This window comes from Ovis canadensis, chromosome 16 (genome assembly GCF_042477335.2).
Source record: "Ovis canadensis isolate MfBH-ARS-UI-01 breed Bighorn chromosome 16, ARS-UI_OviCan_v2, whole genome shotgun sequence".
Taxonomy (NCBI): domain Eukaryota; kingdom Metazoa; phylum Chordata; class Mammalia; order Artiodactyla; family Bovidae; genus Ovis; species Ovis canadensis.
Window position 1 is genome coordinate 70,998,820 of NC_091260.1, and position 26,576 is coordinate 71,025,395.

The following is a 26,576-nucleotide window of genomic DNA, read 5'->3' on the forward strand; positions in this document are numbered from 1 at the left end:
CACACAAGCTAAACTATTTTCATCCACAAGAAGATGGAACCATAGTGTTCAAAATAAAAGTCCAAGTCAGACTATCTTCAGAAGAAAACATGCCCAGAGATACTTTTTTTAAGAATAAAATATTCAAGTCCAAGAAAAGTTCACTAAAAATATGATAGGGTTTCTAAGCTTTTTTAGACCCATGAAGATCATAACTACAGATTCATCCTCACAGCTCTGTTTAACAGAACTATATTAAAGACTTAATATATGGGCAGGGTTATAGTCCCAGCGAGTGAGCACATGATAGGATAAGCAACAAATAAATACAAAGGAACAAGAAACAGAAAATAAAACAGCAAACCAGAGGATAATGAATGTAAAGTGAAGCAATTAAAGACCAGATGAAAGAATGGATTTCTATCACGATACCAGAAACCTCAGTGACCTCTGGTATCAACTCAACCTGAAGGGCTTCTCCAGGACCTAAACACTTCCAAAGACCTCTGAACAGTGTGGTCCTTCAACAACAAAAGAAATGGGAACACTGAGAGAATCAGGACACCTGTGATGCTGATCATCCCCAATTTTAGAGTTGAGTCTCTGGTCCTCCCAAAACTAAAATAACTTTCTCTAAGCGTCTGGAACAGAAGTTTTCAAAGGGAAACACCTCTCACAGCCCCGGCTGAGAGTTAAGGGCTAGCAAGCACACCTGAAGGAATAATGTCATCATGTCCTGAATACTTCTAACAGTTCACTCTGCATTCTCATTAAAATGATCTTCCCACTGCAAGGCTGCTCCCGTGAGTCGTGACACAGCTCTGTGGCCTGAGAAGACCAGTAGGTTACAGGCTTCCTACTTCTTCTCAAGCTCCAAAAGCAGTTATTAAAGGACAGGATGGATGCTTGCAAGACCTTCACTTCCATCCTTGTTGTTGTTGTTCAGTTGCTAAGTTGGGTCTGACTCCTTCCGACCCCGTGGACTGCAGCACCCCAGGCTCCTCTGTCCTCCACTATCTCTCAGAGTTTGCTCAAACTCATGTCCATCAAGTCGCTGATGCCATCCAACCATCTCATCCTCTGTCATCCCCTTCTCCTCCTGCCCTCCATCTTTCCCAGCATCAGGGTCTTTTCCAATGAGTTGGCTCTTAACATCAAAGGATTAGAGCTTCAGCATCAATCCTTCCAATGAATATTCAGCATTGATTTTGTTTAGGATTGACTGGTTTGATCACCTTGATGACTAAGAGACTTTCATCCTTGGGTACAAGCAATTTAAAATCACTGTCAAAAATGCCTGGTGACAATACTCTAGCATGACTTTTTTTCTTGTAGCAGTTTAAAAGAAGTGATATTATAATGGAAAACATACTAAATTTAGAGTTGGAACGACCCCATCCATTCTCAGCTGTACAATCAAGGCAAGTCATTTAACCTGCCAAGGGCTCAGTTTCCTCATCTATAAACTGGGGATCATGACAGAAACCACCCCCTCCTACAGTCCCTGTGATAATAAATAAGACTGATTACTAAAATGCTTTATAGTTTCCAAAGCAATTGCATAGACATACTCATGGTGAAGTTTTCCAAGGCGCCAAGCAAATAAAAATACATATTGGAATAATTCCCCCTATTCATGGCTATTTCAAATCCACACTTTTGAAGCCAGAGGGAAGTATAAGATATAACTTATAAACTAGTTAGGAAGGAAGGAAAACATGCACAGCTCTTTCAGTCCACCCTTAGCTTCTGTTTGTGAGCAAGTGGCTAGCCCAGGTAAGAAGCTCTCCCAAAACTGAAATAATTAAAAGTTCCTGATGCTCTGGAGCCTAGAGGGACAGCCTCCCAGCTCTCCTTGGTGCCCGGGAGACTCTACAGGATATGCTAATTATTTTACACCCTGCCATTCACACAGACACTAGTTTCCCTGCCAATTTGTCAGCAGATTGCTGCCTGATGAGCAATAATTGGTCCTTGAGAGAGCCAGGTAGAGTGGCTTGAAAGTTTCTTTCCAAAGATGTCTTTCATTTTTGCTCACCTCATCCATAAAACTGTTGCTTTCACTTTTAAGGGCTACTTCCCAGTGGCTGCATGCCTTTGAAACACACAAACAAAACAAAGATCTGGAAAGATTTTGGCTGCAACTTACATGGCTCAGGCAGGAGGAGGTTAGAGGCACAACCACGGGGACTTCAGGAGAGACTGGACCACTTGCCAGCTCTGTGCCCTGGGCAGTCAGCCCATCTCGAAGCTTCTGTATTGGCAACTGCAAAATGGGATGGTCTGTGCCCACCACCTCCCTGAATGTTGTGAACTAGAGGAGTAAGTGTGGGTAACACACTCATTTGGGGAAATAGAACCCACTAAGTGCTTAATAATTGTTACTGTTACGGAAATGAAAAATACAATAAACTTGGCAACAGCCAAGCCTACCAAATAATCTAACAGGAATCGCTTTTGTTCCATGAGCTAAGCTATCTGTAGGGCTTCCCTGGTGGCTCAAACTATAAAGAATCCACCTGTAATGTGGGAGTGAAAGTGAAAAGTGAAAGCCACTCAGTCATGTCTGACTCTTTGCGACCCTATGGACTGTACAGTTCATGGAATTCTCCAGGCCAGAATACTGCAGTAGGTAGCCTTTCCCTTCTCCAGGGGATCTTCCCAAACCAGGGGCCAAACCCAGATCTCCCGCATTGCAGGTGGATTCTCTACCAGCTGAGCCACAAGGGAAGCCAGTGCAGGAGACCTGGGTTTGATCCCTGGGTTGGGAAGATTCCCTGGGTTGGGAAGATCCCCTGGGGGAGGGCATGGCAACCCACTCCAGTATGCTCGTTTGGAGAATCCCCATGAACAGAGGAGCCAAGTGGGCTACAGTCTTGGGGTTGCAAAGAGTTGGACATGACTGAGCTATTAAGCACAGCACAGGCTATTTGTAAGAAAAGAGAACTGAGTACCACAGTGATTTTGTTTAGAGTAAAGGGCAATCAATGCCCTAAATCCCACCCTCTCTGAATTTCTCTTCTTCCCTCTCATATATATATATATATATATGTATATTTCTTCTACTCCGGCCTCAGCCTCATACCTGTTCTTCCTCCCACTAGGGTTTGAGCCACCTCTAACAACTAGACCATGTGAGACCTGGCCCTAGACTTGGATTTAACCCAGATCTCCTGTGATTTGACTGGAGGACTCCATCTGGTCAAAGGTTCAACTGCACATCCAGGGAGCCTTTTCCTGACTGCCGTGCCTGGCCAAAAAGTGGGACGGTCACTCACAGCCAGAAGGTCAATCCACAAACACAAGAAAAATTCCTGGCATTTTTGTCTAGAAATTTTGATTCCTTCCCCTGCTACTTCTTCTTGGAAAATGAAGCAGAGGAATTTACCACAGAAAGGGGAACAAACAACAACAAAAAAAATGTTTTAATAACATTTCTACACATTGCTCAAGGCTTCTAAAGTTACAATGAGGAGTCCATGCAGTGTTAGCGACTGTTTTTCATTTTGTTACGGGTTTAGAAAGTAAACATGGATTGAGAGAATGAACACATCTAAAGCACAAGCGAATAAAGATGGAATAAAGATTTACAACTCCAGACACAGCAGACACTCCGTGCACTGGGGAGAACGGTGGCCATATTACTCAGGAAAATTCTGAGACAGTTCATGATCATTTGTGTCAGAAGTCTGAAAGCTGGATGTCTTTGGGGTATGTACCAGCACGTTTGAAAAGCGTCTGCCTGCAGGCTCCCGTCCTCCTTGGTGGCTGGGCACAGGTGTGGCAAGGACCTAGGCTTCTCAGATGCTGCTGTACCTTCTCTGAAGCCTTCCAAGGTCCTCATTTACAAACTAATCACTTCCCATGTGATAAACCACAGCAGAGATAGAACAGGAAGATTTCCAAGAATGATTAGGGAGAAACTCCTAATAGAAGATTTCATTTCTCCCAAGAGTAGAAGCTACTTCCCCTCCAATATACCTGCTTTTTTTTTTTTAATTGAAGTATAGTTGATTTGCAGTATCACTTAAGTTTCAGGTATACAACACAGTGATTCAGTGTCTATATATATATATATATATATATATATATATATATATATTACCATAGATTACCATACATCTTTGCCAACAAAGGTCCATCTAGTCAAGGCTACAGTTTTTCCAGTAGTCATGTATGGATATGAGAGTTGGACTATAAAGAAAGCTGAGCGCCGAAGAATTGATACTTTTGAACTGTGGTGTTGGAGAAGACTCTTGAGAGTCCCTCAGACAGCAAGGAGATCCAACCAGTCCATCCTAAATGCAATCAGTCCTGAATGTTCACTGGAAGGACAGATATTGAAGCTGAAACTCCAATACTTTGGCCACCTGATGCGAAGAACTAACTCATTGGAAGACCCTGATGCTGGGAAAGATTGAAGGCAGGAGGAGAAGGGGACGACAGAGGATGAGATGGTTGGATGGCATCACCGACTCAATGGACATGAGTTCGAGTGGGCTCCAGGAGTTGGTGATGGACAGGGAGGCCTGGTGTGCTGCAGTCTATGGGGTCAAAAAGGGACACAGGTTCGATCCCTGGGTCAGGAGGATCTCCTGGAGGTGGAAAGGCAACGAACCCACTCCAGTATTCTTGCCTAGAGAATCTCATGAACAGAGGGGCCTGGTGGGCTACAGTCCACGGGTTCACACAGAGTTTTGACACAACTACTGAAGCCACTTATCACACACATACACATATATAATGTTACACATATGAATATATATATATACACACACACACTGTTCTTCAGATTCTCTTCCTTTATAGGTTATTACAAAATACTGAGTATGGCTCCCTGTGCTACGCATATAGGTCCTTGTTGGTTATCTATTTCCTATGTAGCGTATGTATTTACTGTTGCTGCTGATGTCATTGCTATTTTAGGAAACATGTGCATCCTTTAGGTATTTGGAGAGTTGTAGGTATTCTGCAGAGCGATCATCATTTAGAGCGGAGCTCTAATCTTATGCCCACTTCCTACTTATCACTTATGTCCATACCTAGCACATCGGAAAAGCAGGGTTCCTCAGTGAATCTGCATTTATCCTATTGTTCTGAAATCACTGGCCTCCTAATCTAGCATTTCAGGTTTTCACTGAACTTCGTTAAAGCAAGTCGTACTCTACCTAGAGATTCAACACAGTGAATAGATGGAAAAAGAGGTCCAAATTTCTGTAACAAACCCCACCAAAAAGCTACACTCTGGGAAAGTTCAGCTGATGTGGACTTTATCAGCAGGTGGCAGAACTGCCCACATGGCTCATGTACAGCAGACACGGTGCCAAACAGCTTGAGAACGCCTTGAGAAAGATGCGGTCTCTGTGAGGCTCTAGTCAACCTGTAGCTTCCTATCACATGTCACTAACCCAGGATGTCCATGAAAAGTCTTACAAAGGTAAGACATTTATTCCAGACATTCGGCATAAGCATAATTCAGGGGTTGCTTCAACTTCATAGATCTACATGTTTTAGGCTAATAATGAAAGTAACAGCAACACTATAGGCAGAGTCCATAGCCATCACTACACTGAGAACAGGACACATCCTTTGTCAAACCCAATTACTGCTGCAGGAGGCTATGTCCCACAGAAGGCAGGGAAACAAAATTGGCTGATTTTCTAATGAATATCTAGATATACATAAATGGACATAAACACATACATGTAATAGAGAGAAAGTTAACCTAGAGAAATCAAGGGTTCAGTTCAGTTCAGTTCAATTGTTCAGTCATGTCTGACTCTTTGCGACCCCATGAATCTCACCACGCCAGGCCTCCCTGTCCATCACCAACACCCAGAGTTCACTCAGACTCACGTCCATCGAGTCAGTGATGCTATCTAGCCATCTCATCCTCTGTCATCCCCTTCTTCTCCTGCCCCCAATCCCTCCCAGCATCAAAGTCTTTTCCAATGAGTCAACTCTTTGCATGAGGTGGCCAAAGTACTGGAGTTTCAGCTTTAGCATCATTCCTTCCAAAGAAATCCCAGGGTTAATCTCCTTCAGAATGGACTGGTTGGATCTCCTTGCAGTCCAAGGGACTCTCAAGAGTCTTCTCCAACACCACAGCTCAAAAGCATCAATTCTTCGGTGCTCGGCCTTCTTCACAGTCCAACTCTCACATCCATACATGACCACTGGAAAAACCATAGCTTTGACTAGATGGACCTTAGTCGGCAAAGTAATGTCCCTGCTTTTGAATATACTATCTAGGTTGGTCATAACTTTTCTTCCAAGGAGTAAGCATCTTTTAATTTCATGGCTGCAATCACCATCTGCAGTGATTCTGGAGCCCAAAAAAATAAATTAATATCTAGATATACATAAATGGACATAAACACATGCATGTAATAGAAAATTAACCTAGAGAAATCAAGGGTAGTACTTTCCAACAACTATAAGGATAGAAATGTATTGGGAGGAGTAGCAATATGAGTTCAAATCAAACAATAACCCTTCATCAAACATAAATGCAACCCACAGACATAGAAAACAAACTATGACTAGCAACAGGCAAAGGAGGGTAGGAATAAATTAGGAATTTGGGATTAACAGATATATAATACCATATATAAAATAGATAAGAAACAAGGACTCACTGTATAGCACAGGGAACTATACTCAGTATTTTGTAATAACTTATAATGGAAAAGATCTGAAAAAAGAATACATATGAGTGTGTACATATATGCTGCGTGCTGTGCTTAGTCACTCAGTCATGTTCACCTCTTTGCAATCCCATGGACTGTAGCCCACCAGGCTCCTCTATCCATGGGATTCTCTAAGCAAGAATCCTGAAGTGGGTTGCCATGCCCTTCTCCAGGGGCTCTTCCAAACCTGGGGATCGAATCCAGGTCTCCCACATTGCAGGCAGATCCTTTACCATCTGAGCCACCAGGGAAGCCATAATTGAATCACTTTGAATGTAAATCTGAAACTAACACAACATCATCAATTAACCACACTTCATTTAAAAGAAGAACATAACTGCACATGGGAACATTTTCCTAGGGAACTTCGTGTAGGGTGCTATAGTAGACCCCTTTGTTGATGCAGAAATCTCTAGCACAGCATCCCTTTCTGTGAACCCCCTCCCCATGTGGACAGACTCACTCCCTCATTAGGAAGCCTGTCTCAGGTGTGCACAGCTCTAATCAGCTTTTCCTCAGACTGAGTTAAATCTACCTACCTGCTAGTAACTTATATACCTTGGTCTCTAATCAGCACTCTGAAATTTAATCTTCATTGTGACCATGAGCTTTAAGGTATTAAGCTTCTAAACTTCATTTATTACCTTCTTCATAATAAAGAGAATTTATTCACTCTAGATTTTATTCATGATACTGCCACATATTTTAATACTTTCCTAATGCCAACTTACAGGCTTCCCTGATGGCTCAGTGGTAAAGAACTAGACTGCCAATGCAGGACACGTGGGCTCAATCCTTGGGTCAGGAAGATCCCCTGGAGAAGGAAATGGCAACCCTCTCCAGTATTCTTGCCTGGGAAATCCCATGGACAGAGGAGCATGGTGGGCTCCAGTCCATGGGGTTGTAGAAGAGTCAGACATGACTTAGCAACTGAATAACAAAAAATGCCATCTTAAGATGCATGGTATCTAGAAGGTTCTAGCAGTCAAAAAGCCAAGCCAAGTAGTTCCAAGCAGCTTCCAGAGGCACTAGTAAATAAGGACTAAGGGGAAGAGTAATCAAGGCCTCAAAAGCAACCCAGAAATCATTCTATTTCAAAAGGGTAGAGGGAGCAGACAGAGAGTTGACAGGAGATGATTCCCAAGGAGAAAGAAAAGTTAACACCTCTTCCCTTTCTCTTGTTTAAAACATGCAAAAAGATTCCCCAAATCTCCGAAAATACACTGTCAGACCAAACATGGCATTGTTAGCTTCACTACTGCTTTGACCTGAGCCAAGTAGTGGAATAGGTATCGTGTATCTTCTGATTTTCATCAGAATGAACTTATTTACTGCAGGCAAAAGACAAAGACCTGAATCTATTTAAGAATGATGGTGGGATCTTCAGGTGGGAAGTCACATATCAGTAAGTCAGACAACACTACTGATCAGAGCAAGAGGAGCCTTGCTCTAGGTCCTAGGCTCCCCGTCCTCTCCCTACAAAAGCAGTCACAAAACATCTGATAGAATATAACTGTATAAAACACGTTTGCAAAGACTCTAGGCAAAAAACATATGCCCAATGGCCAAACTGACTCGGTTCCACTGTAGCTGACTATTCATAGAAGACTGATGATGTTATATTTGCATAAAAAGATGATGTACACCCTCCAGCATAAAGAGTAGTTCACTTTGGTAGAACACGGTGGTCAAAAGTAACAGTCAACATGCTTTGTGGATCTTCAGGGATTAGTCCCTCAGTTCTTCTAAGTCTCAGTCTAAATGCCAATTTCTCCATAAGGCCCGCAGTGACTACTCTAATTAAAATCTGCCACACTCTCATCCTCTCAACTCCCATCAAGAGTCTTCTCCAGAACCAAAGTCAAAAGCATCAATTCTTTGCTTCAATTAAGCATCAATCTTAACCTGGCAATTTTCTCTATGCAGGACCTTAGCCCCTCAGAACTCGTCACATGTTTTACTAAGTTATTATGTTAACTGTTCCATTTCCCCTCCTTCCCAACACACATGCACACAGATAAAGATAAGACTGACAAGGATAGGATCTTTATCTAGTTACTGATGGATCCCAAGAATCAGAAGAGTTCCTGGCACATGATAGGAAATAAGAAGCCAGCATACACTGGTTGAATGAATAGGTAATTGTAATGAATAAGTAATTCTGGGCTTAGATAAATCTGGCTATGAGTCCCTTTTCCACCTCCATTAGCTGTAGGACCTTGGGAAAATGATGGTCCTCTCTGAACTGTGTTTCCTCATCAGTCAAATGGAGATATAAGAATGCCTGTCCCATAGAATCATGATAAGAATGACACGATTTAGTGTATATGAAAAGCTTAAGATCATGCTTGGACAAAGCAGGAGTTCAAAAAATGTCACCTGCCATCATTTTTCCAGTAGTCACATACAGATGTAAGAGTTGGACCATAAAGAAGGCTGAGTGTCAAAGGACCGATGCTTTCGAATTGTGGTACTGGAAAAGACTCGACAGTCCCTTGGACAGCAAGGAGATCAAACCAGTCAATCCCAAAGGAAATCAACCCTGAATATCCATTAGAAGGACTACTGAAGCTCTAATACTTTGGCCACCTGATGCAGAGAGTCAACTCAATGGAAAAGACCTCAATGCTCAGAAAGACTGAAGGCAAAAGAAGAAGGGGATGGCAGAGGATGAGATGGTTAAATAGCATCATTGACTCAATGGACATGAATTTGAGCAAACTCATGCTCAAATAGTGAGGAGATAGTGGAAAACAGAGGAGCCCGGTGTGCTGCAGTCCAGGGGGAAGCAAAGAGACAGACACAGCTTACTAATTGAACACCAACAGCAGCCATCATTATTGTCATTTCAAGATATGTTCCCCAAAGCGGTGAGGGACTGGTAAGGATTTATGTTCCCTGGCAACTTGTGCTCCTCGCATCCGAAGAGCGCAGATCTGAGATGGGGCAAAGGGACTCAGGGCGTTGATAAAGCTACAGAGCTACCAAGGTCAAGCCCATCCCCAGACCTCATCAGTGCCAATTTAAAGACATGCAGGAGTTTACAAAGGAGCTGTTAACAGTGTAAGGATGACAGACTCAGCCCCGCTGGAGTAGAATAAACATTAACAATGAAACCACCAAGTAAGTGAGCGTGAGGCTGGAAACCTTAAAAGGCAGGAAAGCAGCTTCTCTCTGGCTACTTGAAGGGAGACATTTGTTTATTTGGTTTAGCTGGAGTCAAAGCTAATGGTTCTAATGGCTCGAATCACCCCAAATTATTCTCCAGATTTCCACACAGAGGCTGTAACTTAAACTTTATGAAAGAAGATAAAGAAAATCAGTCTCCCATAAAAAGAGTTTACCCGAACATACTAATCATTTAGACATTCGCTTATATTTCTAGAAAGCTGAAGATCAGAACCTGTGTGGTAACATTTTCCTGGAGCAAATTCTAAGTCTGCCTGAAGCCTGGGAATTAAATCATTAATCTGAACATTCACTAAGTCTGTAGGAAAACAAAACACCAGGAACACCCAATATTGATAAGCACATTACCTTTAATCTCAGAATTAAAAGCAGAAACTGTCTGAGTTAAGAGAAAAAGTGGGAATGAGTGAGGAAGACAGAGATGAGGGTAGAGGGGATGACAAAAGGGAGAGGAATATTTACTGATTTCAGGGCAATCATGCCATCCCTGGGGGCTCAGATGGTAAAGAATCTGCCTGCAGTCCAGGAGACCTGGGTTCAATCCCCAGGTCGGGGTGATCCCCTGGAGAAGGGAATGGCTACCCACTGCAGTATTCCTGCCTGGAGAATTCCATGGACAGAAGAACCTGGTGGCTTACAGTCCGTGGGGCTGCAGAGTCAGACATAACTGAGTAACCAACACTTATCAGGGCAATCATACTCATTATAACATATCTTCCCAAAGTGGTCCATTAAAGCATTATGTGAACAAACTAAAATGAAGGACTACATGCTCAAGGGTGGTTACGGCAAATAATGCCCCCTCCTCAATTTTTTTTTTTTTTTCTCTCCTCACTCTATAGAATAAAGACCTTAAGGCTTGGGGACAACTGAAAAAAGTCTAGTAGCTAAGTAGAAGCTGGAATCAAATTTTCAGACTCCCAAATCAATGCTTTGCATTTCACACAAGAACTGCCTGGAGCTCTAACATGCATGTGATAAATGATTCAGATTCTGCATTTCTGACAAGCTCCCTGGGATGTCACAGAACTAGGAAGCCTTTCACCCACTGCACCTGCTAAGGTAAGTCTTGGGACTATGTTTTAAAATATCTTTTAAAAAAAGATATTTTTCTAGGAGCAAGACAAAGTGAGATTACAGATGAAATATTGAAGTTTTAAAAGTTCTAATAATTCACAATATTTCTAAAATTTAAGGGTCATTTACATTGTGGTGTCAACTCCAGTAGTAAGCAAAATACATTTAAGTTGCAAATTTTTAAAGTTTACACAAACACCAACACTTTATAGTTCAGGGATCTCTCACTGAGCCATTCTATGGATATACACTCATTGATCATTTAAAATACACCGCGCCTAAATTGCACCATGGACTTCCCAGATGGCTCAGCGGTAAAGAGTCCGCCTGCCAATGCAGGAGACAAGAGTTCAATCCCTGAGTCAGGAAGACTCCCCTGGTGAAGGCAATGGCAAGCCACTCCAGTATTCTTGCCTAGGAAATCCCATGGACAGAGGAACCTGGCAGGCTACAGTCTCTGGGGTCACAAAGAGTCACAAAGAGTCAGAAAGGACTGACTCTTAGTGACTGAGCACAGATGCAGATAGCACTATAGCTGTAAAACTGTGGATGCTCAGTCTCCTCTGATAACAGAAATACTGTGTCTAGGGATTGCTTTGGCTTTCTTTAAAACTGGATGTTTCAGATAAGAAAGAAGGCATTAACACACCAAATTCCCACAGGCTTATTTGCATAGACTTTACCATCCAACAGCACAATGTAATAAAGTTGACCATACCCAATTACATATATTTTAACCTATAATACATTACATAATGATATATATTAGGGGGGTGTTAAAGTGCAACTGGGCAGAGTATAACAGGGGCGAAAAGATTTTTGAAAAGCTCTTGTTATTCTAACTCTCTATCCCCCTTCACTCCCCCGGCCTCCATCTATAAGAGAAGAATCTGGATGCATTTGAAGAGAGTTGATGAACACTGAACACAGTGTGTCTCTCCAGCCAAAACTCAGTTACCTCCCAAAGCTTCCTATTGGTCCCGTTGAATCAGCTGAACTCAGGAGGTTTTTTTCCGCCCCCTATAAAAAGTCCACTGTGTATCTAAATCGGATTCCAGTAAAAATTTCACTTCAGCTGAAGTGAAAATGCAGAGGTAGCAGTTAGGAATAACAGCTGGAGAACATTAGTTTTCTGTCTCTCCTTTTCTCTCCCAAGGGTTGAAAACTCCACTGTTCAGATAGGAAGTAGTCACACACCACACACTGCACAATACGAGAACGCTGGGATGTCAGAACAAGTTGCAGAGGATTAGAAAGAGTGTGAGGGGGTTTCTTCAAGAACACAGAGCTGCAAATCTGTGTTCCTCTCTGAGTCTCTGACTCCCCCCCCCCCCGCCCCCCATCACCAGTGTTCAAGTAAAGTAAGGGGTACACACCCAGAACTGACAAACACACACTTCACTCCCTGAAAGCTTTTTAATAACTCAAGAGGAAGGAGGCTTAATCTTTCATTTTTCCACCATTTTTTAAAACATTAACTTCACAAGGTTTTGGGGGGTGGCCAAGATTCTCCAATAATCTTTTCTGGCCTAATTTCATGGTTGGCTATCTTAAAAGACCACCTTTCAAATTTCTTAAAAAAAAAAAAAAACAAAAACAAAAAAAACATGAAATTGTCAGGAAAAAAAAAAATCTCTCTCACTTAACTGTCCAGAATAAGGAAATCTACATATATCATATATATGTGGAATTCAACACATGATGCCCTGGAAAAAACGATTTAAACAAAAGGTTCTTGTGGATACGGTTTTCTTAAGGTCGGTTTCTGCTGTAATTTCACAAAGCTGCTGAGAAGAAACACAGTGGCAAGCAAGGGGGAGAGGCATCCACCTTCCGTGGTCAGAGCTCCTCAAGTTTTGAACTGAATGATTGAAGTTTCTCTAACACCACATGCTGAATAGCCATTCTGCATTCCTAGCAGTCTGCAGGCGCGGGACCCCGCTTCTAACCGCCGGTCCTCTGGGGGCAGGCTGTAAAACCGACCCCGTCTCTTGCACTCCCCTCCAGCCAAGCTCACGAAAGACGAACCTTCCTAACTTCAGAACTGCAGGGAAACGCCTGTGCAGTATGCCTATCAGGGGCAATGCAGTTAATCAACCGGGTTCCAACACTACGGTTTTATGCAAAGAGGGGGAGGAGGGGCGAGGCAGAAGCCAACCCACACATCCATCACCCTTTTAGGAGTAGGTGGAGTTTAAAGTTTCCCCAACTTCCAAGTTCCCACTTGACAGGCAATATTTCTGTGCGATTTCCAGCCCCACGTAACAGACGGTCCTTTGCCCGTCTCGAGCCCCGGGAGAGCCCAGACCACCCCCCACCCCCCACCCCCTCCAGCCCGCCACGCCTGGCCTCGCACGGCCTCTAGGTGGTCAGTTTCACGAAGCTGTCAGCTCGGGGGCCAGCGAGCAGAGAATGGAAACTTAACTTCTTCCAGAAGTTTTCCCTGCTACAGGAGAGTCCAAGTGACTGGTGCACAAAGGCCTGGGAAAGTTTTCCCTGCGTTGTTTCTCAGAACCGTCTTCCGCCAGCTGCCAAACTCTCCACCCTAAACCCCAGATGCCCCAGGGAAGGGAAGTTAAGGCACAGGCGTTCCGCCACAGGCAGAAAAGCCACGCGAGCCGTCGCACGGACAACCTGCGAAGTGGCTTAGAGAGACCCCGCCGTGAGAAAGCACCCGCTGGGCGCCCGAGCACTCCCTGCCGAGGGGGAAGGTGATGGCCCAGACAGGGTGCCCAACGGGGGTGAGCCCCGACACCACAGGGCGTGCGAGAACCTTCCTTCCCAGACGCGAAGGCGAGGGGAAGGGAGATGGGGGGCGGGGTGGGGCGCGATCGGGAGTGTGAGGACGGACGGCCCACTCACCCTCGCTGCCGTACTGTTTGCCATTGTTCGCGCCCATCCTGCCGCCGTCATGCCCGCCGTCTCCCCGGACACTCCATAGCTGGGGCGCACCGCCTGCGCGCTCCGCCAGAGGAAAGCCCGCCCGACGGGACCGTTAGCTGCGCATACCCCACGAGCCGGGGCCGATCTCCGGCCGGGGGCGGCCCCCCGCACTCCGGTGGGCGGTGGGGGTGGGCTCGGTCCCCTCCTGGCAATCCCCCGACTGCGCCGGGTGGGGACCCGGGGACGGCCGCCGCCTTTAGAATCCGCGTCCGGGGCCGGCGGGCGCAGCGCCGCGGAGAGCCCGCGCCCCGGGGCCGCCCAGAGGCTCGCCGCGCCGCCGCCGCCGGGTCCCCATCCGCCCGCCCCGATCCCCCCGGCTGTGGGCGCTGAGCCGAGCGGCGCGGGCGGCCGGGGCTCCCGGGCTCTGCCGCCTCCTCCAGGCGCCCCCTGCGCACCCGCGGCTTCCCCTGGGGAGGGCGCAGCGGCCACTTGTTGCGGGTGCCCCGAGCGAGCGAAAGACTCGCGGCCCGGCGCGGCTCGCCCAAGGGCCGGACTTTTGTTAGCGCCAGGCGCCTCCTCTCGCCGCCCAGCGTCAATCACAGCTGGAGCCCGGGGGAGGAAGGCCGGCCCGGAGATGCGCGGCCTTTTAAAGGGGCAGCGCGCCTTTTCGGGGCTCCGGCTCCCCGCCCCAGCCCGGGCGCAGGTCCTGCGCGCCGCCCGCGAACTGCTGCGGGGGGCGAAGGAAGGCGCGCTCTTGGCTCAATTTGACTATTGTTCTTTTCCCGGCTGGGTCCCTAATGAGTAAGATGAGCTTCCGGGTGTCGCTTGAAATCCCTTGGGTCTGCCTGCAAATACGGCCTGTGTTAGGTGCGGTGGCATTCCGAATCAACGCGCGTCACAACCTGATTCTGTCCGACAGCTCCAGGTATGCGTGCCGGCCTCCTCCTGTGGCTCCCACGTTCGGGTCTGAGGCGGGAACCGAGGAGCGAGGGAGCCAAAACTTGAAGGGGAACTTAGCAGGGAGTCAGTGCAGAGCCAAAGACATTCCTCGCCCCGGTGCGGGAGGTTTCCTGGCTCAGAACTTTTAAGAGCTTCTGAGCCAGGAAGTGTGTCCCCCACCCCCACCCCCACTCCCGTTTCTATAATTTTTTTTTCCTTGTGGTTGGTGTTACCCTTTGTTTTATACATTACAACCTCTTTTGGAAATTTCTGTGGCACTTCTAGAGTCTTAAAATGGCCTTTTGGTGTTCACTCCTTTAAATGGATAAAGGAAATTCTTCTTAATGTTGTATTCCCTTTCCATATAAATACCTAGAATTTTATAACATTGCATCTTAGTAATGACCTGGGCATTCACAGCGTAAATTACTTTCTACGGAGGCAGGCACGCAGCACAGTTTCTCTTTATAAGTGTTGGATGTTTTAAATTAAACTTACATAATGATACATATAATATATAAGCATTTATGATACCTGAATGGAGATCCAGAGTTTTCATAAATACCTTTTTCGTACAAGACTTGCGACCGTATGCAGAAATTGTCAGTGACTTGACTTTCCATATATTCTCTTTGGGTAATTTCCTTTCATTTAATACTATTTTCGTTCTTAAAGATAAGCAAAAATATCATGTTTCCAAATTTTAAAATCTAGATTTATTGTTCCAGAGAGATCATGGTTTGAAGGAAAAATAAATTCATCTATTTTCAAGCACAGAACTAAATAATTGTACCAATCACATGTCAACTGTTCTGTTGCAGGAAGGAAGACCCTTTCCAGGGCCCGAAACTGGGCTTTTGTCTAACACTCAGAAATGAATCGTCCAAGGAGACATGGAGACACGTGTGCTGATGAAGCAAGAGATTTTATTGGGAAAGAGCACCCGGTGGAGAGCAGTAGGGTGAGGGAACCCAGGAGAACAACTCTGTCATGTGGCTAGCAGTTTCTGGTTTTATGGTGATGAGATTAGTTTCCGGGTTGTCTTTAGCCAATCACTCTGACTCAGAGTCCTTCCTGGTGGTGCAAGCCTCATTTGGCCAAGATGGATGCCAGAGAGAAGGATTCTGGGGGGGTGGTCAGACATGTGGTGTCTCCTTTTGACCTTTCCCAAACTCTTCCGGTTGGTAGTGGCTTATTAGTTCAGGGTTCCTTACCAGGACCTCCTGTCCTAAAACAACCCATGCAAATTGTTACTATGGTGCCTGGCCAGGGTGGATGGTTTCAGTCAGTGTGCTTCCCCTAACAGTTCCAGTTCAAAGAGATCAAGAACTATATTTCATCTTTTCATATATATAATCTAGCAAATCATCTGGCCAATAATATGTCTTTCCCATGTCTGTTGAGTTAAATTAAAAACTTACATCACAGGCCCTGTATAGGAAATAAGGGTGTCAAAACTGTGGAAGAGTCAAAGGGATTTTCAGAGACTGCCTGAAAATATAAACTCACACTAGAAATGAATGTGTCCACATTATCTTCATCTAGAATGGGACTCTGCTGACCTGGTCCCTGTGATTTTTCATCATCTTGTAGGGACTTGCCCTGGGTCTAACCCTGGATCAGATCATTTTTGGAAACTTCATTGGCAATTAATCCACTGTAAGCAGTGGAATGATAGATGCTTCTCTTGATATTCTGTGTTGAGTTGACAGCTTGTTACAGGCTGTTATCTCCCTCCCTCCTTTGAGGTCTACACATCAGGAAAGTGCTCCCAGAAGAAACTGAAGCTCCAGCAGTTCACCTACCTGGTAAGTGCCAGATGAATTCAGGTTCTCAGACCCTCTCCTCCCCATTCCTCTACTTCTCTTGAACTGGTCGTTAATCACCTTGAGAGGCTCTGTGCCCCCTTTTGGTTGAATCACTTGCCAGGATCTTTATATATCAGAGCAAAGCTAACAGTGAAAAGTAAATTGTAGTGACTAACCACTTTTACCTCCTCTGAAATTAAAGTCTCAAAATACTTTTAAAGGTCTATTGCCAGCCATAGAGGGGATGAGAGACAATCTGGTATAAAACAAAACAGAGGACTTGTCTGGTGGCTCAGTGGTAAAGAGTCAGCCTGCTAATGCAGGAGACACCGGTTCAATCCCTGGCCTTGGAGGATCCTACATGCCTCAGAGCAACTAAGCCTGTGTGCCACAACTATCAATGCTGTGCCCTGGAGCCCAGGGGCCACAACTCCCGAAGCCCTTCAGCCCTAGGGCCCATGTTCCACAGCAAGAGAGGCCCCCGCTGTGAGAAGCCTTCACACCTAGAGAATAACCCCCACTCATCACTTTCTTTCTGAAAAGAAAAGCCCTATTTCTGCTTAAAATAAAGGTGCATTCACATGTGTATATGGTTTACATTTCAAAACTAAGATAATGTATACATGTACAATTTTAGAAAAAAATTCCTACCTTTTTACCCAGCTGCCAAACAGAAACCCCCACCTTTCAAGCTTCTTGAGAAAAAAATAGTGGGTTTTTCACCAATGGGTTCTCAATAACTAGTCCAGCTCCTAACCCAGTGTACTCACTCAGTAAAATGCTGCAGAAGAAATGAATGTTGAACGAAGACATAAAATGATTTAAGTATTGTTCCACTTTCTCTCACTGCCTTTTTTTTAAGAAGCCACAATCACCGAAAATATTTAAAAATAAGTAAGCATTCTAAGCTTCCCAGGTGGCTCAGTGGTAAAGAATTCGCCTGCCAGTAAGGGAGACAGAGGAGATGCTGGTTTGTTCCTTGTGTCAGGAAGATCCCCTGGAGGAGGAAATGGCAACCCACTCCAGTATTCTTGCCTGGGAAATCCCATGGACAGAGGAGCCTGGCGGGCTACAGTCTTGATGTTGCAGAGTCAGACATGATTGACTAAGCACACAAAGAAGCTTCCTAAGTCACCCCAAAATGAATAATAATGCACCGGGCACTGTTTTTTTTTTTTTTTCCCCACCCAGTACTTTTCCTCTTTGCTCTGGAAATTCCGTTCCTGTCCTTTGGGAAACTTTCACCCATATTCCAACCCTGGGCTTCCTGTGGGACTTGCCAGTTGTAGTGGTGGTGGTCAACTTTCATGGTTAAGTGGGGGTCCAGAATCAGACTGACCCAATCAGACATCCACATCCACACACCCCTAGCAGTAAAGGGGCAGCAAGTGCCTCTCCTGCTCCTTAGGTGATATCAGGGCAGAGTCAGGATTTTCCCTATCATCCAGGAGTCTAGGGCCACCCTCACCACAGTGCAGTGTCCTTGGAAGGAAAGCTATGATAAACCTAGTCAACGTATTAAAAGCATCATCTTTGTCGACAAAGGTCTGGGTAATCAAAGCTATGGTATTTCTATTTGTTATGTATGGATGTGAGAGCTGGACCATACAGAAGGCTGAGCACCGAAGAATTGACATTTTCAAACTGTGATGCTGGAGAATATCCTTAAGGATCCTTTGGACAGCAAGGAGCTCAAACGAGTCAATCCTAAAGGAAATCAACCTTGAATACTCATTGGAAGGACTGATGCTGAAGCTGCAATCCTTCAGCCATGTGATGTGAAGAGCCAGCTCATTGCAAAAGACCCTGATAGTGGGAAAGATTGAAGACCAAAGAAAGGATGAGATGGTTAGATAGCAGCACTGACTCAACGGACATGAATCTGAGCAAACTGCGGGAGACAGTGGAGGATAGAAAAGCCTCACGTGCTGCACTACATGTGGCCGCAAAGAGCCAGACACAACTGAGTGACTGACAAGTAGCTAAACCTTCCCAAATCCTTGAAATGGCAAATTTATAAAAATGGAAAACAGATTCATGGCTGAATGGTTAAGGTGATTCTGAATAAAAGGGGAACATGAGGGATTGTCATGGTGTGGGAAATGTTCTGTATCTTGACTTTAGCCATATCGGTATCTCGGTTCTAATGTTGTACTACAGTTTTGCCCAAATTTTATCATTGGAGGAAGCTAAATTGGGGTAAATGTGATCCTATTCATCCTATTCATTATTCATCGCTTATGCAAATAAAACTACAATTATTTCAACATCAAAAGTTTTAAGTTGAAAAAAGAAGCCCTTTCATCACAAGATTTCTATGTATTCTTTCTGTTCCAACATTTATAACACCTCCCACTTCTTCTTCATCCACATATGGGAGAGCCAGAACCGTAATGATCACTGATTTCTTAGTGTTAATTGGGTTTACATCTGCGTCTACTCAGCACTGAGTGATTTAGGCAAAGAAGCCTAAAATAGTTCATACCCTAAACTTTGGATTTGGGAATATCAGAGTTAAAAAGACTCCATTGAGAAAGGAACTGGCCATTGCTAAATTAGTAAATTGTCCAAGGACTTTGTCTTTTGTTGACCTGATGCAAAAAGAAAAACATAAAAGTAGAGAAATCTAAATTTCAATTGATATTCACATTTTTGTTTCTATTTTTCAGTAGCTAACTCAGTGACCTTTGAGCTACTTTAATAAATATTGATAAATCCATACTCTGAGTAATGGGAATATATTCTTTTCTAATAGTATATTTTTAGAGTGTTGAATCCAAAATCTAGCTTGATTTAAAACACCATGTGTCCATGCATGCTAGGCACTTCAGTTGTGTCCGATTCTTTGCAACCTTATGTACCATAGCCACCAAGCTTCACTGTCCATGGGGATTCTCCAGGCAAGAATACTGGAGTGGGTTGCCAGGCCCTCCTTCGGGGGATCTTTCCGTCCCAGGGATCGAACTCCTGTCTCTTGTGTATTCTGCATTGGCAGCTGGTTTCTTTACTGCTAGCGCCACCTGGGAAGCCCTTACAACACCACAGGAGTCTGTTTTTACTGGAGGTGGAGCCCCAGAAGGACAGGTTAATCTCCATGTACTTGGCCCTGGGAACAGACAGACTGCCAGAGCCCTGTGGAGCCAGGGGGCCAGGAACCAATCAGTGTACCTCTTCCCTCAACTGGAGTGTTGGTTGCAAGCTTGCAAATGATCACGTTATTGCTGTAAGTCTCCCTTGAAATACTGCAGAGAAAATGAATCCTCCCATGAAACCCATTTTGGGGGAAACATTCAAAGCTGCACTCACTGAGATTTAAAAAAAAAAAAATACTGAGAATGATCATAATAAATACCTGTCTTTAAAAGAAAGAAATGAGTTTTCTTTTAAAGTTTATTTTAAAACTTTAAGTTTATTCACATTTATGTTGATTTTTCCCCCTTGTTAGCACACTAGGTTGCCTTCAAAAAACTAAATCACCTGCTCATCTTTATTTTGGTATTTTAGATTATGGGTGGATTTGCATATTGGTACTGCAATTATGTTGGAAGGTGGCAACTCAGTTCTAAAACAGGCTTGTGGTTGAAATGCATGTATTAACTAAAAGAGGAAATACTGTGAATTGTTATGTTTATTACCAAAATATGAAGTTGGATTTGTGACAAAACAAATATTTGTTTCAGATAGAAAATTATGGTAAAAAAAGATTATTATGCCCACCCTAGAACATTTACTTAAACTATAATATTAGAGAAGAAAAAAAGAACACGCATGAATTTTAACACTGTGCTGTTTTGAATTAAGTATTATGCATGTCTCACTTAATGTCTGTAATTAACTTAGTGCTTCTAGACTTTATCGAGAAGACTGCTGAGGCTCAGAGAAGTTGAGAAAATCCCCAAATGATGCACAGCAAGATTAGAACTGAGATCAATTTGCAAGGTCTGTGATATTTCTCCCTATTTTCTGCCACCAATGTCATGCCATCACAGGCCACCCTAGATTTGGACCAATCCTGGCTTTCAGCAGAGATGCTATGTGTTTAACTTAAAGTGAAAAGTCTTTTGAAATCTGCAAAATTTAATTAGACATGTATTCATTATGCCACTTGAATCTTCACCATAGTCATAATGACTAGTGGCTAGGTATTTTGGATAAATAATTTAGATATTATCATCATTATGAAGTAAATAGATCGCTTAATAGAATAGACACTTTATATAGGATTCTTGAAATTCTATCTGCTCACATAAGTTCCCTTTATAGCTCTGGGAAATGAAATAGCCATTTGCTCTAATTCAAAATATTATGATACTCACATACTCTATCAAACCATTGCAACTCACCCTGGATCACATTTAGCATGCAATTCCCTATTGTCCTTTATCAGGCAACTATCCTATAGGAGGTAAATCACATGAGACCCCACAGTAGCCCAAACCAGCTTTATATGCTTAGCTCAGAGTGTTATAGCAGTCAGCCAAGTCCTAACATATTTCATTATCTGGCTTCTTAGAACACAGCAGAGTGGCAGCAAGGCATTAGAAGGAATAATGCTCAACCTATTTGAGAAACTACAAAAAGTTATGGCTTCTTAAAAGTAGGGTAATGAGAAAAATCTCTAAAGGGAAGACAGAAAAACTGAATAAAGGAAAACATAAGCAAGAAACAAATGAAAGACTCAGGTTGATATAAGCATAGGTTATTGTCTTATATAAGGTAATATTGTTGTTGTTTAGTTGCTAAGTCATATCCAGCTCTTTTGCAACCCCATGGTCTGTTACCCACCGGGCTCCTCTGTCCATGGGGATTCTCCAGATAAGAATATTGGAGTGGGTTGCCGTTTCCTTCTCCAGGGAATCTTGCGGACCCAGGGATTGAACCTGTGTCTCCTGCCTTGGCAGATGGATTCACTCATGCCACTTGGGAAGCCCCCTAAGGTAATACTAGCACCTGTAATAAAGAAATTTCCAAGTTTTAGTAACAAGCGCGTGTAACTAGTCCCCTGGAGATTATGCTCCACGCATTGATTCAGGGATCCAGGCTTCTGCTCTCTTATAGCTCCACCAGCCACAACATCGTCTGCACCCAGCTGGCTGAGGCACAAAGAGTCAGTGGAAGTCCTGTCTCGTCAGCTCTGCTCGCTTTTCACTGATGAGAACAAGTTCAGTGGCTTCATCTGGACACAAAGGAACCTGGGAAATGTAGTCTTTGGCTGACCTACTGTCCTAGCAACACCCCACACTGGAGGTGGGACGGGGGAGGAACAGTAATACTGGTGAACAGGCACGTAGCTTAACATTCCTGAGTAGCCCCTGAAGACAATTCTTTGTTGTTCGACAATTAATGCACATAGCCACTACATGTCATACACTTTGGCCAGGTCACCCAACCCACATTTGCCCTTCCTTCTCCCTTGCCTTCTTCTTCTCTTTGAGTCAAAAGTTAAATACTTCTGGGAATTCCCTGGTGGTCCAATGGCTAAGGCTTTGCCTACCAACCAGAGAGGAGTGGATTCCATCCTTGTCGGGGAACTAAGATCCCACATGCCTTGGGGCCAAAAAACATTAAACAGGAGCGGTGTTGTAACCAATTCCGTAAAGACTTTAAAAATGGTCCACATCTAAAAAAAATAATAAAAATGAAAGTTAAATACGTGTTTTCCCAGAACCCCCAGTAGTTAAGAATGGCCATATGGCCTTGCCTTGGCCAAAGAAATATAAGCAAAATTCAGTAAGAGCACCTGGAATGGATTTTTGTCATGGAAATAAAATCCAGAGATAGTTCTGCCACTATTTCTTCCCTCTTCTTTCTTCAGCTCCACTGTTTTTTGAAACTGTGGCAGCGTCTTGTGAATTTCAGGGAAATGTCAGGAGAATTGTAAGGATGGTGACCTGGAGTCCAGAAGACACAGAGCTTTTGAGGCAATGCCAGTAGCTTCCTACTTCCAAACTCCCAGTAATGGAAGGATAGACACTGTTACTTAAAGCCAACTGGATACCTAACAGATAGAATTTCCCTGGTGACGCAGTAGTAAAGAATCTGCCTGCAATGCAGAAGACCTGGGTTTGACCCAGGGTCAGGAAGATCCTCTGGAAGAGGAAATGGCTACCCCCTCCAGTATTCTTGCCTGAGAAATCCCATGGACAGAGGAGCCTGGTGGGCTGCAGTCCATGGGGTCGCAAGGGTTGGATACAACTTAGCAACTAAACCACTGACGTACCTAAGAGATAACATATTTTGTTCATTAAGAAGGAAGAAAAAGTTGAAAATATAATAATATTTCTGTCCTTATAATAATATTTCCATCTAACATATACTAAAATACATGATGCTTAAATGAGAAATTTTAAATTACATAGAAAATATACATACACAAAACAGAAAATTTTCCACTCCACGTGCCCCTGAAAATGTCACTCTATTCATTTGCCATCATATCTAAATACACTGTTTTAGCATATGAATTATGTACATTTATTCAACATGAAGAAATACTATTTTCAGTGTCTTTATCAAGACTCAGTCAGTTTTTAAACTTGTTATGTCATGTGGAAAAGTTGCAAAATAACAAAGGAATATATCTTTCTCAACTATGGATATTATAAAACTTTCCTGAAATTCAGTGTGTCTTTCTTGGTCAATCCTAAAGGAAATCAGCGTAAATATCATTAGAAGGACTGATTCCAAAGCTGAAGTTCCAATCCTTTGGCCACCTTATGTGAAGAGCTGACTCATGGAAAAGACCCTGATGCTGGGAAAGATGGAGAGCAGGAGGAGAAGGGGATGACAGAGGATGAGATGGTTGGATGGCATCACCAGCTCTATGCACATGAGTCTGAGGAAACTCTGGGAAAAGGTGAAGGACAGAGAAGCCTGGGGTGCTGCAGTCCATGGGGTTGCAAAGAGCCGGACATGACTTAGCGACTCAACAACAACAGCAACAGACAATTTGTTTAAAGTGGAAACATGTGCATTGGTTCTCTGGCAGCAGCAAATTCCCTGATATAAACAGTGTTCACTTATGTGTCCGCTTTCTCTGCAAAACTCCAAGGACTTTCAGTATTGGTCAAGCTATCCCTCTTTCCCAGCTATAAGTGGGCACTTAGGGTGTGATTGGAAAGACTTTGTGACTTCATGTTTGTGATCTTGAGGGCTGTGAAAACTAGAATAATAGCCAATGGCCTTGTCACTAGTAATCACAGCCCAGCTGCACAAAGTTTTGGGAGAGTCAGTGCCACCTCAGTAGGAATTCAACACTATTGCAAGTCCTAGAACTGCTGCAGCGAATAAGGTAACACTTCTCTGCATTCACGGAGGTGGAGTCATTCATGGATTTTGTTGTTCAGTCGCTCAGTCATGTCTGCCTCTTTGCAACCCTGTGGACTTCAGCACTTCAGGTTCCTCTGTCCTTCACTATCTCTATAGTTTGCTCAAACTCATGGCCATTGAGTCTTTGATGCCATCCAACCATCTCATCCTCTACCACCCCCTTCTCCTCCTGCCCTCAGTCTTTCTCAGCATCAGGATCTTTTCCAGTGAGTCAGCTGTTTGCATCAGGTGGCCAAAGTATTGGAGCTTCAGCTTCAGCAGCAGTTAGTGTTAGTTAGTGTTGGGCCACTCTAATGTAGGCTTGTGGGTGAACCGTGCTTGGTGCTAGAATTCAGGTAAGTTTCAGGTTTTCCCGCAAGCCCCTCTGGAGCCCAGGCCGCAGGAAATGAGGGTTGCTAGTACACACCCTTCTCATGGTGGGTCTCAGAACTCAGAAAGGCTAGGCCAAAACTTGCAAGAGTATTTTAAACTTTCATAAGCATCAGAAACAAAAGTCACTCAGGCAAGTCCAAACCCAGTGGATGAGGGAGTGGCTTGGTCCACTTTGGTGCATTGTGAAGTCACATGACAGAAGCAGGAAGTGAAGAATTAAGAAAAAACATTCTAATCTACCGCAGGATGGAGAGAATGTTGTGACTAAATGGAAACTTTCCAGGTTTGCTGGGAAAGAAGTGAAAGTCAGATTATACAGGGTTTTGTGAACATGATAACCATTTTAAACTTTATTTTAATTATAATGCAAATCGGGGAACCAATTTGATCTGACTGATATTTTTCAGATCATTAGGCTTTATTGTGAAGAACTGACATATCGTAGAAGCCCAGGGATGTACTAACAGGCATCTGCTGTAGAATAGGTGAGAGAAATTTGACTGCTTGTTAGCACAGTAGTGGGAGCTTCCCACTGCTTTTACTGGAGTATAGTTGATCTACAATGTTGTGTTAGCTTCAGGGGTATGGCAAAGTGAATCAATTATACATTTGCATATATCCACTCTTATCCACTCTCTGATGTGAAGATGAGCTTGCTACCTGTTTTGCCCCAAGATTCTCAACCTCGATTCATGACCTCTGCTCTTCACATTTTCAGTTCATGCATTCCTTACTTCCCCAGATCTAGGGTACGACTGACTCCTCTGACACCGCATCTTTTATGCCTTACTCCTTTTCTTGTCTGGAGCCACCCTCTTCCTTTGTTGTCTGACTTTTCCAGCTTTCACCAGTGATTGTTTTTAACCTCTGCAGTTGGGGAAGGGAGTCTGCCGGCCCCAGTTCTGTCAAACTATTCCCCTGAATTTGTCTTGACTTCCTGCTCCCAGAGCTGGCGCTTCACTTTTTTAACTCTGCGATAACTGTGACTATCCCTGGGATAGGCAGATCCATATTCATGGGGACAGACAACCAAGTTGTAGGATGGCATGACCTAACACATCTTGCCACAGACTTGTAACCTGCAAGGGGAGAGCGCCTCATGGATCTTCATCACAGTCTACAAGTTTTAAAGGGATAAGAAGTTTCTCAGGAACCCCTTACACTGTAGATTGGTAGGGGCTCCAAAGAGTTGGAAATTGCTGCCTTCATCCTCCAGTGTTCCATAGATTTATTCCCAGGCACTTGGCTTACTTCATCTGCCCAGTACTTGTGCATCTCAGGAACTGTTTCTGTCAATTACCAGAGTTACTTAACATACATGTGATAATTCACCAAGCCACTTACGGAACCTCATAGTTTAATTATGGTTGTGTTTGGCTCCTCTGCAGAAGCTACTAAGCTTTGGCAGTTTGCCTACATGAATTCTTTAGTTAAGTATTTTTTATAATGTATACAAGGCAAGTTTGATTAAATATCTCTTAATGCCTTCAAATATTCACAAGTCTTGAAAAGTGAGTAAAGCCACTGTTTTTAAACTGCAGAAACATTCCTGATTTCACATCAGTCCTGTTCCCATCCATCCCACCAACATTTGTTGCTGTCTTCTAATACACTATTCCCTAAACATTTGCATTCTCTAAACAATATTTTAAAGCTCCAGTAAGTGTTTCAGTTAAGCCTGGCTCCAGTGTAGCAGTGGGTTTTTCAATGTAGCAAAACTATAAAATAGCAACAAAGTAATTCTGATGAACTAACTGGCTTGTTCGGAGAAGGCAATGACACCCTACTCCAGTACTTTTGCCTGGAAAATCCCATGGATGGAGGAGCCTGGTACGCTGCAGTCCATGCTAAGGGTCGGACACGACTGAGCGACTTCCCTTTCACTTTTCACTTTCATGCATTGGAGAAGGAAATGGTAACCCACTCCAGTGTTCTTGCCTGGAGAATCCCAGGGACGGGGGAGCCTGGTGGGCTGCCGTCTGTGGGGTCGCACAGAGTTGGACACCACTGAAGTGACTTAGCATACAACTGGCTTGTTAAAAAGAGATACCACTTGCGTTTTCTTTGCACAGTGGTACCTTCTAGTCTTATCAAACACTTTTCTACGATGTAGGAGTTTTTTCCTTTATTTTCTCCTAACTTTTCTCATGGACTCATAAAGAACACGTATGAGGCTCTTTAGAGGGATTTGAGGGTAAAGAAGTGTTAGTATATGAGGAAAGATTTGCTTCTATGGGTTACATTTTTTAAACTGGCCTTCCCAGGTGGTGCTAGTGGTAAAGAACCCACCTGCGAATGCAGGACACAAGGG

General features: G+C 43.9%; 1 protein-coding gene and 1 long non-coding RNA gene across 3 annotated transcripts in view; one reads left to right on the top strand and one right to left on the bottom strand.

The window, feature by feature from the left end:
- The window catches only part of FBXL7 (F-box and leucine rich repeat protein 7), a 456,249-nt gene extending 441,868 nt beyond the window's left edge, over positions 1–14,381 (bottom strand). The window contains exon 1 of the mRNA XM_069556127.1: positions 13,797–14,381. Within this exon, the coding sequence (XP_069412228.1) occupies positions 13,797–13,833 (37 nt within the window). The 5' untranslated portion in view covers positions 13,834–14,381. The remainder of the gene's footprint in view (positions 1–13,796) is intronic.
- Positions 14,382–14,488: 107 nt separating this feature from the next.
- On the top strand, positions 14,489–18,839 carry LOC138421767 (uncharacterized). Of its 2 annotated transcripts, XR_011249624.1 has the most exons (4): positions 14,495–14,742; positions 15,578–15,717; positions 16,505–16,564; positions 18,161–18,839. It is a non-coding gene; the product is annotated as an uncharacterized lncRNA (long non-coding RNA). The 2 variants fall into 2 exon arrangements; XR_011249623.1 differs by lacking the exon at positions 18,161–18,839 and having other exon boundaries at positions 14,489–14,742; positions 16,505–17,152.
- Positions 18,840–26,576: the final 7,737 nt, after the last annotated feature.